At 27.0% G+C, this 19,461-nt stretch overlaps 1 protein-coding gene across 4 annotated transcripts; it reads right to left on the bottom strand.

The window, feature by feature from the left end:
- Positions 1-12,407: 12,407 nt before the first annotated feature.
- LOC145938387 (uncharacterized) lies at positions 12,408-19,212 on the bottom strand. Of its 4 annotated transcripts, XM_083041933.1 has the most exons (10): positions 18,964-19,212; positions 18,399-18,637; positions 17,398-17,488; positions 16,700-16,872; positions 16,166-16,366; positions 15,612-15,810; positions 15,062-15,262; positions 13,598-13,798; positions 13,075-13,272; positions 12,408-12,515 (listed from the first exon to the last, which is right to left on the bottom strand). In XM_083041933.1, the coding sequence occupies exons 7-10, from the start codon at positions 15,215-15,217 to the stop codon at positions 12,477-12,479; spliced, it is 594 nt and encodes a 197-aa protein (XP_082898059.1). In that variant the 5' UTR covers positions 15,218-15,262; positions 15,612-15,810; positions 16,166-16,366; positions 16,700-16,872; positions 17,398-17,488; positions 18,399-18,637; positions 18,964-19,212; the 3' UTR covers positions 12,408-12,476. The 4 variants fall into 4 exon arrangements, with proteins under 4 accessions (XP_082898059.1, XP_082898058.1, XP_082898061.1 ...); XM_083041932.1 differs by lacking the exon at positions 18,964-19,212 and having other exon boundaries at positions 18,456-18,891; XM_083041935.1 differs by lacking the exons at positions 18,399-18,637; positions 18,964-19,212 and adding an exon at positions 18,037-18,128.
- Between the last annotated feature and the right edge of the window lie 249 nt (positions 19,213-19,461).

The following is a 19,461-nucleotide window of genomic DNA, read 5'->3' as shown; positions in this document are numbered from 1 at the left end:
AGGTTGTTGATTTGGAAGTAAATTTTCTTTAATTTCGCGCCAATTTGGATTACAAGTCATAGTAACAAAGATATCTGGTTTTCCATATTTCCGAACAATAGCCATCGCATCTTGATAATGTTGCAACATATTACGCGGTGAACCCACAAATGTCGATGGAAGTATAATCATTTTTCCAATGTGAGCATCGTTATTATTGGCGGTGTTTGCTAAATAATCAATTAATCCTTGATAAGTCTCAGCTCGCAATTGTTTTTGATTCTGTTTACAATAATTAATTCGGTCTTTTTCAATTTTTATATAACTATCTACCAGCCATTGTTGAAATAATCGTCTTCCCATAATGAAAATATTAAAATTATCACGTATAGCTATTTGATATTTTACGTATGCAGCTCTACTTATTCGTTTATTACTATTTCTGCGTTGTAAATTATCATGCCAACCTTGATTACCGTATGGGTAATATAATGGATAAATCCATGGTTCTACATTTGGATCCATCGTACTGACTTGTTTTAATGTTTTAGTACTTTTATTATAAATTGTTACATAGGTTTCAGGAATTTCACCATCTGCTGTAGTAGAAAAAACAGCTGCAACTTCATTTATCTTTTGTACATTGTATCGGCCACGATCGATGCCCTTTTTAGTTAAAAATCCTAATTGTAATTCACGTATATTGTTATCAGATGTTTGCTGTTGCATTTGAATTTCTTCGTGTATCATTCGATAAGATTGTGCAAAAATGTTATTTGTACGCATTATATTATCTATTAAATGTAAAATTTCTTGATCAAGATTCGAATTTTGATGTAATCGACACTCTGTTGCTTCATTACTATCCACAATAAAGAGTTGTCCATAACTCGGTGTTTCGTTAAATGCCGGATACAACGCGGTATTAATTTGATAATAGATTTGTCCTTGAATTTTAAAACAATAAGGTCCACATCTTTGCGCACTAAAATCTGCTATGTTTGCATTAAACGATGCGAATGAAAATGTATTATTGTAACCACGAATACGATTATAAAAATGATTTGATTTTGGATGATTTCCAGTAAATAATTTATAAAGTTCATACGGAGGTTGAGGTAAAGGATTTAACTCAATAGTCCCATGGCTACAACAATCGTTAAATGAGTTTCCTTTATTAGCTACTTTTTCAGAATTAAAATGTTTCGCACCACAATGTTCGCAATATAAATTCATTTCTCCTATATAATGTTCTACAATATTTTCTAATTGAATAATGTGATTAATATCCGTATATCCTTTTTTTAAAGCTCGATTTCTTTCGTACCACCTTATTTGTTTACTTTTATTATTATCATTTATTATATCATTTTGTGATGGTATTTTCTGTAAATTAATATAATTTTCAATCCTATTATCATTTAAGTTTATTAATCTATTTGATGTGCTAGGTATTGAACAAATATTATTGCTATTTAATGGAGTTTCTATATTAAGGTTATGAACATTTCTAATTATATTAATATCATCGTTAATATTAAATAACTTTATGTTATCATTTATTATACTAACTTCATTATTATTTTTTATCATAGGAACATTTGTAATAATTGATGTATTAATTGCTTGTGACGCAGTAGTAACTGTTTCATTTGCTGAATATATTATGTCTGTAAGTAAAGTAGAAGTTTGAGAATCTATTACTACATTTTTTGAAAAATTTACAGAAGTCTGTGTTATATTTGAGCAAATTTCATTATTTGATAAAGATTGAGAATTTTTCTTAAGCATTTTTCGCTTTTTTTCTCGTCTTTCAGCCTGATATTTTGCCTTTCTTTCTCGTTTGTTACGTTGATATTCCTCTTTTTCTTCAACAGATCGAACTATCTTTCTTCGAGGCATAATTATTATTTAGATAATATCAATTAAAACTAATAATATAATAAAATGTAATAAAATATATATAAATTTCAAATAAAAATGATAATAATAAATCTTTTATTTAATTTTTTGTACATAAAATTCAACTTATAAGTAATAAATAATAAGATAATGAAATAATCAAATAATTAAATAATAAAAGTATAATTAAAATAATTAAAATTTCAATTTAATATCACAATATAAACATACATTAATATAATAATTTAATTTAATATTAATTTCGTTTATAATTATTATCAAATTAGTTTAATTATATTTCAATTTGACGTTAACTTAAAAATCAAAAATAATTGAATACAATAATTTTATAAAAATTAATTTTAATTCAACAATTTAATTCAAAATCAATTTCAATTTAATAATCCAAATTAAAATCAATTTCAAATCAAATCAAAGCCAATTTCAAATTAAGTCAAAGCCAATTTCAAATCAAGTCAAAGCCAATTTCAAATCAAGTCAAAGCCAATTTCAAATCAAGTCAAAGCCAATTTCAAATCAAGTCAAAGCCAATTTCAAATCAAGCCAAAGCCAATTTCAAATCAAGTCAAATCCAATTTCAAATCAAGTCAAATCCAATTTCAAATCAAGTCAAATCCAATTTCAAATCAAGTCAAATCCAATTTCAAATCAAGTCAAAGCCAATTTCAAATCAAGTCAAAGCCAATTTCAAATCAAGTCAAAGCCAATTTCAAATCAAGTCAAAGCCAATTTCAAATCAAGTCAAAGCCAATTTCAAATCAAGCCAAAGCCAATTTCAAATCAAGTCAAATCCAATTTCAAATCAAGTCAAAGCCAATTTCAAATCAAGCTAAAGTCAATTTCAAATCAAGCCAAAATTAATTTCAAATCAAGTCAAATCCAATTTCAAATCAAGTTAAAGCCAATTTCAAATCAAGTCAAAGTTAATTTCAAATCAAGTCAAAGCCAATTTCAATCCAAGTCAAATCCAATTTTAATTCAAGTCAAAGCCAATTTCAATCCAAGTTAAGGTCAATTTCAAATTAAGTCAAAATTAATTTTAATTTAAGTTAGAGCCAATTTTAATTAAATAATTAAATAAATAAAAACAAAATTCAATTCAATATCATATTAGCTTATTTTCCACTTTTAGCTTATTATCCCGTTGGATCTCTGAAAAAGAAAATATTAAATATTAATAATTATGTAAATAATTAAATTTGTTTCTATTTTTACGATATAAGATTTGTATATATACATAAAAAATTATAAAAATAATTACAAAAATCTAATTATTTTAAAAAATCGTGTAAAAAGAATTACTTAAAAAATCATATAAATATCATACAAAAAGAGAATTGGAGGTACTAAAATAATTTTAAAAAATATATACAAACCTTTTTTCGTCTCTACTTTTTTCTTTTTTTTATTCTTCTTTTTTCAATTTTTATGTTCTTTCTCTCTCTTTCTCTCTCTTTCTTTTTTTCTTTCTTAATTAAATTTTTTTGTGAATACACTGCAAAAAGTAAAAAACACATATGTTTAAATATATAGATATTAGATAAATTTCATTAGTATAATCTCCATTATGAGTCTATTGGACACCCTGTGTATACAAATATAGATATAATGAAGTAAATATTAGGCCAACGACGAGCAAACAATAATAGGATATTAGTTTAAAATAATTTTTATTCGATATATTCGAATAATTTTATTAAAATTTGAAGTAACTGTAAACGTTTCGGTCGTACATGACCTTTATCAATACAATATGATAAAAATTATTAATATTTACAAAGGTTAATATAAATAACGTACGTGATTAGCAGTTTAAAAATGTTCTCGCATGATAAGATATTTATAATAAAAAAAAAAATTTTTTTAATTAAAATTTTTTTTTATTTTTATCATAAAATCGATAGATTCCGACTATGTTTCTATATGTACTTTAATCGTGGAAAAGCATTTATTATTCTACCAAACCAATAAAAAGGAAAGAGTGCAGAAAAGTAGTCGTTCAGACGATAAAACAGAACACAGTCAGCATCCCCTTAATACGTTTATATATAAAATAATGACTTTTCGGACCAATATTTTTCTCGCCTATGTTCCCGTTGTAATAAGTCGAGGATTATTAATTTGATGGAACGTTGTAACCTCAATTCGAGATACCGTGCCGAAAAATTGGAATTAATTTTCGGGCTTGGCTCTGTGGCCGATTTTAAGAATCACATTTTAGTGATAAAATAATGAGTTGAATCGATTGATGTAAAAAATCTAGTTATTAAAAAAAATATGTAGTTGATAGTTATATATAAATTACATATTTTTTTAAACAACCATGTGTTTTCTTTGTATTAATCGATTCCTCTCGTTATTTTGTGCATAAAAGTATTAAAAAATAAAATCGGAAAATGAATATTTTACGAGATATTTCATAATTTACGTAAAATTATATCAAAAAGTATATATAAAATATTTCGTAAACTATTTATTTTTAGTTATTCTATCCTTATAACTTCTTATGCAGAATGTTACGTAGAATCAATTTATATAAAAAAATACAGTAATTTTATTTTAAAAAACATAATTAACATAGAAGTCTTTTAAAAAAATATCAGTAGCGACATCTTTTGTCCCCCTTCAAGTCAAACAACTTTTTATTTGAAACATTTTATTGTCAATCAAAAATAAAAATTATTTAAGGTGTAAGAGATAAATGAAACATCCTGTATACATATACAAGATGGCTCATTTTAATTTATCCATTTAAATATTTCAAAAAGTATGAAAGATAGGAAAAAATATAAAAAATTTTTAACTTTGAGAGGAACATAAGATAATGTTATTGGTTTGACTTTAGACAGTCATTTGAAGATTATAAAGTCTCCTTCAATTTCTTAAACGGAAATGTATATTTTTTAATGCATATTCTTGTAGTTTCTCTCAAGAGCTTTCTAAAACACTATAATAAAATATTTTTCTCTTAAGTACTTCTTGTATTATATAAGGTTAATAATTTTTTGATATAAGAAGTTAATAATTTTTTGATATAAAATGTAAAATATTTTATAAAATATATAGTTTTTGATAATCTTATTTTAATACTTTTATGCACGGAATAATGAAACTAAATACTTTATATATTTTATTATATGTTTTGAAAAGCTCTTGAAATAGGTTATAAAAATTATGCATTGAAAAATAAGAGTTTCCATTTAAGAAAGTGATCTTTATATAATCTTCAAACAATTGTCTAAGGTCAAACTAATGATACCATCTTATGTCCCCCTCAAACATAGAGCTTATACTAATGGAGGGGCCTTTGAGAAAGATCGACAGAGAAAGATATATTTCATATATTCTGTCTCAACTGTGCCCCCCCCCCCCCTCCACTCTCGATATGAAGCGCACAACCTATGCGCACAACGCATAATCGCGTTAGTACGGCCACAGTTGAGACAGAAAGTATATCTCTCTCTGTCGATCTTCTTCGCGCGCGCTATGGCCTATGGCCTCTCCATTAGTATAAGCTGTATCCCCTCAAAGTTAAAAAACTTATGTATGAAATACGATCGCTTCCTGTAAAGTTATGAGGAGTAATAAATTAAAATTGTAGAGGAAAAGAGATGATAATGTAGCCTCCCAGTTTATCAAATTTTGTTTAACCTATAAAAAAGAAAATCTGCATTTTTGTTAATTATTTCGTATCGCTTCACGTGGGAACTTGGATTAGATTAACCTGTATGTGTGTCATCTCCAACAATATGTATATATTTAAAAAATATATAAAATTCTTATTTTCGACCAATAACTGGCTTAATTTGCAGATGTTCCTTTATTAATTAATAAGTAACAATGTAGGCTCCCTGCATTGATAAATTACAAATTCAAAAGGAGGCTATATGGAGCCACGCGTAGGGTGTAGGTACGCAAATATTAAAAACAAACTTGTTGGAATAACAAATTTATTGAATCTAAACGTTTCGGTCCTTTCTTTGGATTTTCTTCAGTAAATTTAATACAATAAATTATAATGAGGAATCTACATACTACCGCACGCAGCGCAAAAGCCGTGAGCCCCCCTATCGATATCCCATTAAATAGACAAAGTGAAATAATATGTTATGAGGTACTCAAAAGTGGACTCTAATGAAGAGTATAGTGAGGAATTTCCGAAAGGGGGCTCACTCTTACTCACACACTCATCCATCGCACGTTCACACGACCGTACGCGGACGCGCCCGACGCACGAGTGAAGAAGATATTCGTTTTGATGCTATTTATAAGGCGCCCTACCACGGCTCATAGCCTGTTATCAAAGTCAATATCAAACACAATGTGTGGAATTTATTTCTCTCCTTCTCTCTCTCTCCCTCTCCCTCTCCCTCTCCCTCTCCACTCTCTCTCTCTCCCTCTCTCCCCCCTCTCTCTCCCTTTCCCCCCTTCCGTCTCTCTCCCTCTATCCCTGTCCCCCCTTCCTCTCGCTTCCCCTCTTCTCTATCTCCCTCTCTCAAACATACAATGTATGGAAATTAATGTTACAAATGATTTATGGCTCTCTAAAGGAATTCGATAACAACTAAACGAAGACCGTCTTTCAGGAAATTTGAGGCATATTTGTCACAACAGATATATATGCTTGACTTAGACACTCTGTGTCTTCTTGTCGGTTTAGGCCATTTATCTGGCGCCTGATAAACAGCATCTCTGAAACAAGTCTCTTTCTTAGAAACGGTTCCTCATCTAAGATCTCAATGTTATCCCAATCAAATTCGTGGTTATTCAGCCTGTGATCCGTGATCACGGATTTTTGCGCGATGTTTCTTCCCGTACATACCCAAATTGTCCGAGCGGTTTAGCCATGTGGTCCGTGATCTAGATGTAAAAATGTCCTACACAGGTTTGAATAAGTTACACTCGTTTATCCGCGTGCATAAAGACACACTGCAGAAAGACTGGCATAATAACGTTGTATACAAAATTTCATGTCAAAATTGTAATGCCTCTTATGTCGGTCAGACCAGCAGACAGTTGAGAACACGCATTAGGGAGCACAGAAATCACATAAAAAGAAACACCGCGCAAAAATCCGTGATCACGGATCACAGGCTGAATAACCACGAATTTGATTGGGATAACGTTGAGATCTTGGATGAGGAACCGTTTCTAAGAAAGAAACTTGTTTCAGAGATGCTGTTTATCAGGCGCCAGATAAATGGCCTAAACCGACAAGAAGACACAGAGTGTCTAAGTCAAGCATATATATCTGTTGTGACAAATATACCTCAAATTTCCTGAAAGACGGTCTTCGTTTAGTTATACATATATATATATATATATATATATATATATATGTCATTACAGATTAAGTACAAGAAATGTCGATTGCGTCCAGGAGCTGTACCAAGTAGAAATTTACATTTAGTTAGTAATTTGCAGTTAACAGATAAAGATAGCTTAAATCGACACAAAATAGATATCAAGAATTTGACATCTAGAAAAAAACAAGTATTAGAGGAAAACGAAATCTTTTTGATTCCTAGAATAGAAAAAAATATCAGTGAAAATGAAGATGCAGAAAATAAAAATATTAATGTGCGTTATCACACTTGTTATAAATCACAAGATTATGTATATAACTCGGAAGAAAATGATGATTTGTATATTGAATTATCAAAAGATATGGATAAGGAAGACATAGATGTCTTTATGCATAATTTAAAATTTGAAAAATCTGAAATAAAAGAATCGGAAGAAGAAGTTGAAACACTCGAACGCGATGACAACTCTAAAAGATTTAAAGAAAACATACTTTTTAGAAACACTGTTATAAAATGAGATAAAGTGCGGGTAATATGGCACCCTGGTGACCATAAATGTATGAATCAAAAATGATACTTGATCTCAGTACAAAATCAACATTTATAGGCCGGTATTCATAGTCTGATCTTATATTTAAGATTGTCTTAAGTCCGAGCTTGAAATGCTACGCAGCCATTTGATTGGTTGAATGGGAATTGGATCGTCTTAAATCAACCTCCGACCAGACTTAAGACGATCTTAAATATAAGATCGGATTATGAATACCGGCCTTATTAGTAACTAAAGAATTATTCTCTTAAAAAATAAATTAAATTTTTAAATTATTAAATTAATAAAATAATAAAATAAACATCTATAAGCAAGCATATTATGATTTTATCTTCAATATGTTCAAGATAGGATATTGTTCTGTAATTTTAACATCTCACAGTTATTTAGAACTCAATATTTCAATAGTTTATGAAAAAAACTTTCGATACGTTGAAAATTTTATTTATTACATGTAATGATAAGTCTCTACTAATGACAAACGAATTATCAGACATCAATATTTAAGGGTGTTTAATTCCTATTATTTTAAGTTTTACGTAATACGCAAAATAAATTTTGGTTAGCGTTATTAGTTAATTTGATAAGTGAGGCGCCAATATATATAGCAGAGGCTACATTACCATTTTTTTCTCTACTCCTTATATATACAGTGTCCCATTTTAATTTCCGCAAGTAAATATCTCGAAAAACATAAGATACGAAAAATGTTTCAAATAAAAATTGTATGATTTCAAGGAGGACGTAAGATAATGATAAAGATTTGATCTTTTTTTTATTTTTCGTGTTTACTATTAAACCAAGCATCTGTATGTATAGTATACTTGCCTCACGCTGCCAAAATGAGTCGAGCCGAGTCGAGCCTAGTCACGTCGACTTTGTAAATTTATACTCGTGTGTATGATGAAACGAGATGTAACTGCTCTCACCGAGGGCAAAAATTGCTGATAGTTGCAATCGACCGAGATTGATCGAGGTGTTAAATACTTTCTTGATACTGATGCGTATCAGATTAGAACGGATACAATACACATTTTTTTTTGCAATTGTAATGAATATAGTGCCTATATGTAAAGAAATTTAATATTATAATTAAAGATAATAGAAATTGTATGTTGCATTCTTAATTAATATGTAATTTTTTACATGTATTTAATTATATAAATATTTCATGAAAAAAGTTGTACATTTCAGCTGTAATATATAAAAGTTAATTGCATTTTTTTATTAGTTAACAATAAAAATAAAAATTAATTTTAATTTAATAATAAAAAAATTTAATTTTAATTTAATATTTTACACACTTACCTTTGTATAAATTTGCAGAAGTTTTAAAGCGCAACACTTTTTTTTTAACCTCGCGCAACATAAGATAAGCTGTCATATCACATAACAAAACACATCATTTCGTGAAGCTTACCGCACAATTCAATAAATTTGATACATTCGAGATTTCACTATTATTTTTAAAAGAGAAAAGTTTGTTTTATTTTATTAATTGATTACAATACATTGTTCGGTGTAATACTTTTAAATATATAAAATAATAAATTATAATAACATTAAAATAATATAATTTCTCATTCGAGATTAAGATTATCTTGTAGCGTTTTCCAATAAAGCAGGTTTGATCGATTTGAGATCAATTAATGACTCTAGAGAATAAATGACTGTGATTGATTAATCACAGTCATTTATTCTCTAGAAAAATAGTTGTGATTGGTTAATGAATGTCATTAATGGATTGGTTAATGATGTCATTAACTGCTCCCGAATTGATCAAATCTACTTTATTATTCGAAAACGCTATTAGAAAAGGAAATGTTATTTATTGAAATAAAAAAGAAATGAATGTTATATATAATAAAATATATTTTCTAGAATCTGTATAATAAAATGAATTTCTATAAATACTTATACAAATATATCTTATACATATACATACATCTTGTTGTACTTTATTTCTAAACATAATATAACAACAAACGAGAATTGGATTATGCAAGAAAAGTTAAAAGTGAAATGATCGGAACTGAGAATTAATATTAATTAATCTATGCCAGAAAGCGAAGTATATATAACAGGCCAGCCGATATAAATTATATAATATACAATTTATAAGGTTTAGTTGTAGAGACATCGAGAGAACATCGAGTAAACCAAAATATGTTATTACACAAGTTACAGTCAAAAATATCACCAGTAGATTCGATAGCTTCACAAAGACCGTTGAAATAATAACGAAAATTTGGATTATGCAAGAAAAGTCAAAAGTGAAATGATCGGAACTGAGAATTAATATTAATTAATCTATGCCAGAAAGCGAAGTATATATAACAGGTCAGCCGATATAAATTATACAATATACAATTTATAAGGTTTAGTTGTAGAGACATCGAGAGAACATCGAGTAAACCAAAATATGTTATCATACAAATTACAGTCAAAAATCTCACCAGTAGATTCGATAGCTTCGTAAAGACCGTTGAAATAATAACGAGAACTTGAATTATGTAAGAAAAGTCAAAAGTGAAATGATCGGAACTAAGAATTAATATTAATTAAATCTATGCCAGAAAGCGAAGTATATATAACAGGCTAGCCGATATAAATTTTATAATATACAATTATACAATTTATAAGGTTCAGTTGTAGAAACATCGAGAGAATATCAAGTAAACCAAAATATATTATTACACAAATTACAGTCAAAAATCTCATCAGTTCGATAGCTTCGCAAAGACCGTTGAAATAATTAAATAATAAATATCATTTTTAAACAGTCCAAATTAAGAAATAATTATAAACTAAAGATAAAAAACAAAAATCTAACTGAAAATATGATGAACTTTTAAAATTATTTACGAATAATCTTGCTAGTTGGCAAATCGGAAGTTCCATCTTCTTTTGGAAAAGATCTCTTAATAATCGGTTTCGTACCTTGCAATAGTTGTGCCAATGATAATATTTGGCCTCCTATTAATTTAATTTAATGTCACAAACTTTTTCCACATCAAGATAAAAGATGTCATCTGTAAAATAAATATGTAATTCATAAAAATCAATAAAAAATGATACAATATTCTATTACGGATTTCAAAGATTTTTAATGCATTTACTTGAATTTTTCACATATCCTCTTATTTCGACATTTTCTCCTTTCTCGAAACCATCATTTGGTTCAAAATCAGCAATTTGAATCTCTAATTTGTAATTACTATCTGTAATCGATCCAGTTCCAATAGTTTTAAAACTATTTGAGAGAGTATTAAATCTTGTTTTAATATATCCTCGTACAACTGAAAAATATTTTATTTAAAGTATTTATTAAAAGTATTTATTTTTTAAAAATGTAATAGAAGAAAACATATACATAAATATTAGAACATATTATATACAGTGCTGGTAAAAAGTTCGGAAACGGTTAAAAATCTTAAAAAGTATTGATTTATTGGAAAAATGTTTAACACTGAAGTAGGGTTTTAAAAAATCTATTAGATGATGGTATTTATTTGACCTTAGGATGATCTTGAAAAACACGATTCTCGTCAACATAAAAATCTTAAATAGAAATCCCTAATTTTTATTACAGTGTTTTTGAAAGGTCTCGACATCAACTATAAAAATATGCAATGAAAAATAGGTGGTTCCGTTTAAGAAATTAAAGTTGACCTTCACGTGACCTTCAAATGACTTTTCAAGGTCAAATAAATGGCACCATCTTATGTCCCCCTTCGAGTCAAACAACTTTTATTCAAAATGTTTTTTCGTATTCTTCACATTTTTCGAGATATCTGAGTGTCTAAGTTAAAATGGGACACCCTGTATATATATAACTAAATATCTCATAAGATATTTTGTATTTAACACAACATTAAATATGATTAAATAAACTGAATGATTTAAATATATTTAATTATTAAATAAACTACAATTAAAACCTATAAATTATAAGATACAGAAAATTTTTTTAAATATAAATTAATCTAAAAATTAAACATAATACTTAAGGCGCATGTTGATAGAAATACTATCTTTTAGTTCACATTTTAAAAAATGTTAGATTTTATAGCACATTACAAAATTACATTTTTATACTTTATTATCTGTGTTGCATTAAAATTTAATCTTTCTACTATATTATTCTATATATCTTTCTACTATACTATTCTAGTATATTATTACTTAATAATGATTTAAAAATGAAAAAGAGTAACAAAAAATTTACATCATTAAAATTTACATCATTCAATCTTGAAAGTAAGTAATATAAATGTGTAAATTACCTTCAAATTACTTCAGGAAATTATTTAAAAATTAAACATAATAATTAAAACGCATATCAATAGAAATACTATTCTTTAATTCACATTTTAAAAAATATCAGATTTTGTAGAACATTACAAAATTATATTTTTATATTTTATAATCTGTGTTGCATTAAAATTTAATCTTTCTACTAATTTTAGTATATTATTAATTAATGATTTAAAAATGAAAAAAAATTAGCATAAAATTTATATCGTTCAATCTTGAAAATAAAATAATATAAATGTGTAAATTACCTTGAAATTACTTATCCAATATAAGATTCTTACAAGAAATTCTCGCTTTCGTAATTCTTAAGACTCGAACACAGAAACCAAAATCCGAGTTCTTTTCTGCTCAAAAATTAATTGCGATAAGGATGCACTTCTCAACATTAGATGCACAAATTTTTATTTTGTTGTTATGGAAACTTTGTTGCTATGAGACTTCTGTAAAAAAAGAATGACGAATTTCTCATTAAATGCTATACAGGCGAACTTCATGCACTACGCACGCACTTTTCATATTAGAGAAGATTTCTATTCATTTTTTTATCTTCCTTATTTTACAGTAAAACTAAGAACTATATATATACACACATACATACTATATATATATATATATACACAAACTAAATAATTTATAAATAATATTTTGTATTTAACATAACAATATATTAAATATTATTAAATAAACTAAAATAAAACCAATAAATGGAAATACAGAGAATTTTTTTAGTTATATACTTATCTAAAAATTAAACATAATGCTTAAAACATATGTCGATAGAAATACTATCCTTTAATTCACGTTTCAAATAATGTCAGACTTTATAGAACATTACAAAATTACTCTTTTATATGTTATAATCTGTATTCCAGTAAAATTTAATCTTTCTATACTGATTCTAGTATATTATTAATTAATGATTTAAAAATGAAAAAAAAATAAGTATATAATTTATATCGTTCAATTTTAAAGGTAAAGCAATATAAATGTGTAAATTACCTTGAAATTACAGGACTCATCCGATACAAAGTTTCTACAAGAAATGTTGGCTTTGGTAATTCTTGACACTTGAGCATAGAAACTAAAATTTGACAGCTTAACTCTGCCATGTGCCACAAGTCTTTGCAAGACTATAAATTTGTGTAATAACATATTTTGGTTCACTTCATGTTTTCTCGATGCTATTACAACCGAATCCTATAAATTAAATATTATCATTACATTAATTATTTAATAAAATAAATGTGTTATATATTTAATAAACATATATAATTAACAATAATACTTAAAGCGCATGTCGATAGAAATACTATCCCTTAGTTCACGTTTTAAAAAATGTCAGATTTTATAGAACATTACAAAATTACCCTTTTATATTTTATAATCCGTATTTCATTAAAATTTAATCTTTCTGTACCGATTCTAGTATATTATTAATTAATAATGATTTCAAAATAAAAGGGTATGCATAAAATTTATATCATTCAATCTTGAAAGTAAGTTATATAAATGTGTAAATTACCTTGAAATTACTTAAGAATTTATCCGATACAAAGTTCCTACAAGGAATGTTGGCTTTAATAATTCTTGACACTTGAGCATGGAAACTAAAATTTGTCAACTTTACTCTGCCATGTGCCATAAGTCTTTGCAAAGCTATGAACTTGTATAATAACATATTTTGATTCACTTGATGTTTTCTCGATGTCTTTACAACTGAATCCTATAAATTAAATATTATCATTACATTAAGACATTAATTATGTAATAAAATAAATGTGTTATATATTTATACATATACAGGGTGTCTCAACACCTTAATATAATATTTTATTAGTGTGTTTAGATGTAAAAGAGAGTAAAAAATTCTAATATAAATATGTTAAGACTGCAACAGTTTTTGAGTTGTAAGTGATCAAAATTTGCCAATGATATACACGCACTACACATATACACACGTACCGACTTGTCATTTATTATTAATTTTATTTTCAAAATAAGATTAGCAGAAAAAGCTATCACACTAATTTGAAAAAATCAATAACAGATAACAGATCGATAGACGTCTATGTTTAGTTATAGGCTTAAGCATGCGAGTTCTATGCTATATCATTCAAATTTTAATCGTTTATAATTCAAAAACTATTGTAATTTCAACATTTTTATATTAGAAATTTTTACTCTATTTTACTTCTAGAATACACTACTAAAATATTATACAATGGTTGTGAGATATCTTGTAAATATATGTATATATGTATATTTAAATTTTTTAATATTTTAAAAAGTAAAAAGATGATTTAAAAATCATTTTTAGAGAGTTATTGGTTTTATTGATGAGTTTGATGGTCCGAAAATTGTTGGCAAAACACAATACTATCAATTGTTAAATTTATTTTAAACAATAATAGTCGTCATAGAATTCAAATCGTAGTATGAAATATTGAAATTGAGTGGATTAAATTTCACATAAAACCAAATTGAATATATTTCAATAAATATACTTTTTATTCTCATTTAATTTAATATACAATAATAATAATTATAATGTTATTTTCTAATCTAATATTACTTTACAGGTTATTCATATTGATGAAGCAAAAGCTAAAAAAACGAAAGTACTAGAGTTTAATCAAGGAACTCTTCCTTACAAACTTATTATTTGTTCGAATACAATTTATTAATAATTTGGGTTCGTTTGATCTTAAAAAAATAATTCACGCAGTTCAACCTGAATTAATAGAACTATCAAATATTCCGGAGCATTTGAATTCATGTGTTCATAAATAATTTTATTATTTTTCTTCAGATTTTATAGAACATTACGAATTTTACTCTTTTATATTTTATAATCTGCGTTGCATTAAAATTTAATCTTTCTACTGATTCCAGTATTATTAATTAATAATGATTTAAAAATGAAGTAGTACGCATTAAATTTATATCATTCAATCTTGAAAGTAAGTTATACAAATGTATAAATTACCTTGAAATTACTTAAGAATTTATCCGATACAAAGTTCCTACAAGAAATGTTGGCTTTGATAATTCTTGACACTTGAGCATGGAAACTAAAATCTGACAGCTTAACTCTGTCATCTGCCATAGGTCTTTGCGAGACTATGAACTCATATAATAACATATTTTGGTTCACTTGATGTTTTCTCGATGTCTTTACAACTGAACCCTATAAATTAAATTGTATTATTACATTAATTATGTAATAAAATAAATGTGTTATATATTTATTAGACATATATAATTAACCATAATACTTAAAGCAGCACATATCAATAGAAATACTATCTTTTAATTCACGTAATTCATCACATAATTCACTTTTTTTAAAAAATGTCAGATATTTTATAGAACATTACAAAATTACTCTTTTATATTTTATAATCTGTATTCCAATAAAATTTTACCTTTCTATACAGATTCTAGTATATTACTAATTAATAATGATTTAAAAATGAAGGAGTAAACTTAAAATTTATATCATTCAATCTTAAAAATAATATAAATATATAAATTACCTTGAAATTACTTCAGGACTCATCCAATATAAGGTTCCTACGAAGAAATTTTCGCTTTAGTAATTCTTGAGACTTCAGCACAGAAACTAAAATCTGACAGCTTAACTTTGCCATCTGCCACAAGTCTTTGCGAGACTAACTTGTATAATAACATATTTTGGTTCACTTGATGTTTTCTCGATGTTATTACAACTGAACCCTATAAATTAAATATCACCATTACATTAATCATGTGTGTAAAGTAATAAATATGTTATATAATATTTGTGAAACATATACAATAATTATGTTTCACAAATATTATAACCATAATAAAGCGCATGTCGATAGAAATACTATTTTTTAGTTCACATTTTTTAATAATGTCAGATATTTTATAGAACATTACAAAATTACTCTTTTAAATTTTATAATCTGTATTCCAGTAAAATTTAATCTTTCTATACTGATTCTAGTATATTATTAATTAATAATGATTTAAAAATAAAAAAGAATAAGTATATAATTTATATCATTCAATCTTGAAGGTAAAGTAATATAAATGTGTAAATTACCTTGAAATTACTTCAGGACTCATCCGATACAAGGTTCCTACAAGAAATGTTGGCTTTGGTAATTCTTGACACTTGAGCATGGAAACTAAAATCTAACAGCTTAACTCTGCCATCTGCCACAAGTCTTTGCGAGACTATGAACTTGTGTAATAACATATTTTAATTTATTTGATGTTTTCTCGATGCCTCTACAACTTAACCCTATAAATTAAATATGATCATTATATTAATCATGTGTATAATGTGACAAATACATTATATATATGTTAAACATATATAATAATTAAACATAATACTTAAAGCGTATGTCGATAGATATACTATACTTTACTTCACATTTTTTAATAATGTCAGATTTTATAGAACATTACAAAATTATTCTTTTATATTTTATAATCTGTATTCCATTAAAATTTAATCTTTCTGTATTGATTCTAGTATATTATTAATTAATAATAATTTAAAAATGAAGGAGTTTGCATAAAATTTATATCATTCAATCTTGAAAATAAGTTATACAAATGTGTAAATTACCTTGAAATTACTTCAGGACTCATCCAATATGAAGGTTTCTACATAAAATTTTCGCTTTAGTAATTCTTGAGACTTGAGCACGGAAACCAAAATCAAGATTTCAACAAACTGATTTAATATATTGAAATGGAATGTAGATGTTAATAATTTTCGTCGCGTTTGCCACTTAATATCTATATTAAAAATCAAGATAACACAAAATAGTACGATAAAATATTAATGATATTATATAATTACTATCCCTGTTTCATATTTAATTGTGCAAGCATTTCTCAAGTAATATTATTTATCTTAAATTTATTTTTTTATATCGCACATTTTTTTATAATTTTAAAAATTTTCTTCTCTTGAAATCTTTATAAAATATCATCGTAAATTTATCTAATTAGATTAATTAAAACTTATAACTTTACAAATTTGCATATATAGAAAAAAATTTATTAAAATTTATTATTAAATGTCTATTATGTGACGGTGTTTAATTGAAAATATCTTTTTCTTTAAACTGAAACATCTATTTAGTTCAAAATACACGTACATAGTGAAAATTAATCTTCGATATTATGACGTTAGCAATTTTTTTATAAAATTTTTATAAGTTATCAGTTTAAAATGAAGAAATTATAAATGTTTACACCGTTTAAGATAATATTCAAATTTAATTATAAAATTACAGTGGAGACAGGCGATCACGTTACCTGTGCTAGTGAGAAGACCTGTACCGAACCAAGGAAGTAAATTATTATATAGACGACTTTTCTCGATGTGTTTGATGCTGCTTAGTATCATCTGAAATCACCGAAAACATGTTAAGACAACACACGTTTGATAGTCAGAGGTTATCTTAAGAGGCAGAAAAAATCTATTTTGATTAAAAATCATAAACAACATTATATTTATCTGAGAAAGTAAGAATAATAATAAAATCATATTAGAAAATGTGGCTTGAAATTTAAATTGATTTAAGATAACTATATTGTTTTTGTTCAATTTTTTTAAAATTGAGGTATCGATATTATTATTGTTACATAAGAGGATAAAAATTTTTATTAGAAAAGTGTATATGATCAATCAATCGTTCTAACGCTAAGTCGATTTTTTCAAAGTTGCTTCACACAGTAAGAGAATAAAGAAAAAAAATATTCTTCTCTAATTTTAACTTATTGTTAGATAACATAACCAATGTTCATCAAAATTGGAGGAGATATTTGTGTCACTTTCTTCGTCAGAATCGTTAGCTCTCGCTCTCTCTAATATATTGTAGAATTTTACTTAATAGAGCACATAGAGGAGTTCGATGCAGGATGGAGAACGAAAACAATAAAATTTTAACTTACAATTAGTATAGCTCTTGTTTAATCGATGACAGTCTGTCGTCATCATTTTATGCTCATTTCTTAGTCAGACTATCAATAAAAGTATATCCACACACATTTACAATACGCATAAGAAAATTGATTGGTCCATAAATGTATGCATAATAAACCAATCAAGTTTCTTATGCATACGCTTATGCAAGTTTGTGTAGATATAGGCTTAAAGTTCAATAATTAGTTCCAATAAAATCATCATCTTACAACTGTTACGAAATGATTGTAGCATATTAAAATAGATAAAGATTGAGTAGAGATAAGAAAGCTTCAATTGAAAAAATCTCGTAGCTAATTAAAGTTATTGCTCTATATTAACAGTAACATACCTCTCCTAAGTCGAGGTGTACTTGAAGAGTGTATTTGAATGTAATTGGAACACCTACTACGCAATGACGTGATTCCTGATGAGAGACGCGGCTCCTCGAGGCTCGCCCGCCCTGGCTTGATTGTCGCACGCGAGGATCTCCTCGTGGAAACTCTCAGAACGAAACACGATGCGCGAGTAGACGAGACAGCGGCGAAGTTCGTTGCCGTCCTTAGACGGGTTCGGACGTATCTTGTTGCGCTATTACACATTATTTTTTTAAATATAAATGAAATTAATTATAATATAAATTTTCTTTCACCCGTTAATAGCTGTAAGACGTACATATATATTCGTCGGGGCCAAAATCAATAGAAAAAGAAGCGGCGAAATACAGGCAAAGCCTATATACGCCATTTTCTTCTTCTTCTACTGATTTATGGCATGGCTCTTACAATTAGCCGGGTATCTGCCCACTTTATGGCCAGATTGAAATAATAAGAGAATTAAAATAATGGAAGTAAATATAAATACGTAAAATAGTGATAAAAGAATCATAATAATTTAAAAAATATAAGAGTACTTACAATTAATCCAAAAAAAAAACGCGTAATAAAAGCGCAGAAGAAATACGTCCGCACCCGTCCAAGGACGGAAAAGAAAACGGAAACGAACGCAAAATTCGTCATTCATCCATTTCCGACAAATCGCACACCAGCGCACCGTGCGGCGAAACTTACGAATCTTTCGGGCGTAGAGAGCCTCCTATGAAGAGAGTGGCAAACTCACGCGATCACGTAACCCCTCTATTTGATTGATTTTCTATAAAACAGAGCTACGAATATTCATATTATTTTCAGTTTTTCGTGTTTCGTGCACATTATAAAATGCCCAAAAGAAGCTTTAACGTCTCTATCTTAACGTCTCTATTTTCTTTTAACGGTAAAAAAATATCATTTATATTTATATATCATCATCTAAAGAAATAAATATTTTCCTTTTACACTATTTAACAATGACTGAACACACGAAACATATGCGACATAAACATGAATATGGGCAGAACATTACACACAATTATTAAT

This window comes from Prenolepis imparis, unplaced genomic scaffold (genome assembly GCF_030444845.1).
Source record: "Prenolepis imparis isolate NDT839.2.m4 unplaced genomic scaffold, iyPreImpa1.0 SCAF_7, whole genome shotgun sequence".
Classification (NCBI taxonomy): Eukaryota; Metazoa; Arthropoda; class Insecta; order Hymenoptera; family Formicidae; genus Prenolepis; species Prenolepis imparis.
This window is presented reverse-complemented; position numbering and strand designations above follow the sequence as displayed.

Coding starts and splice junctions, on each gene's coding strand:
- LOC145938387 (XM_083041933.1), bottom strand. CDS start 15,217: ATGTTATTATATGAGTTCATAGTCTCGCAAAGACCTATGGCAGATGAC. Junction 13,799..15,061: donor AATTCTTAAGTAATTTCAAG/GTAATTTATACA, acceptor TTTAATTTATAG/GATTCAGTTGTAAAGACATC. Junction 12,516..13,074: donor ATGAGTCCTGTAATTTCAAG/GTAATTTACACA, acceptor CTTTTTTTACAG/AAGTCTCATAGCAACAAAGT.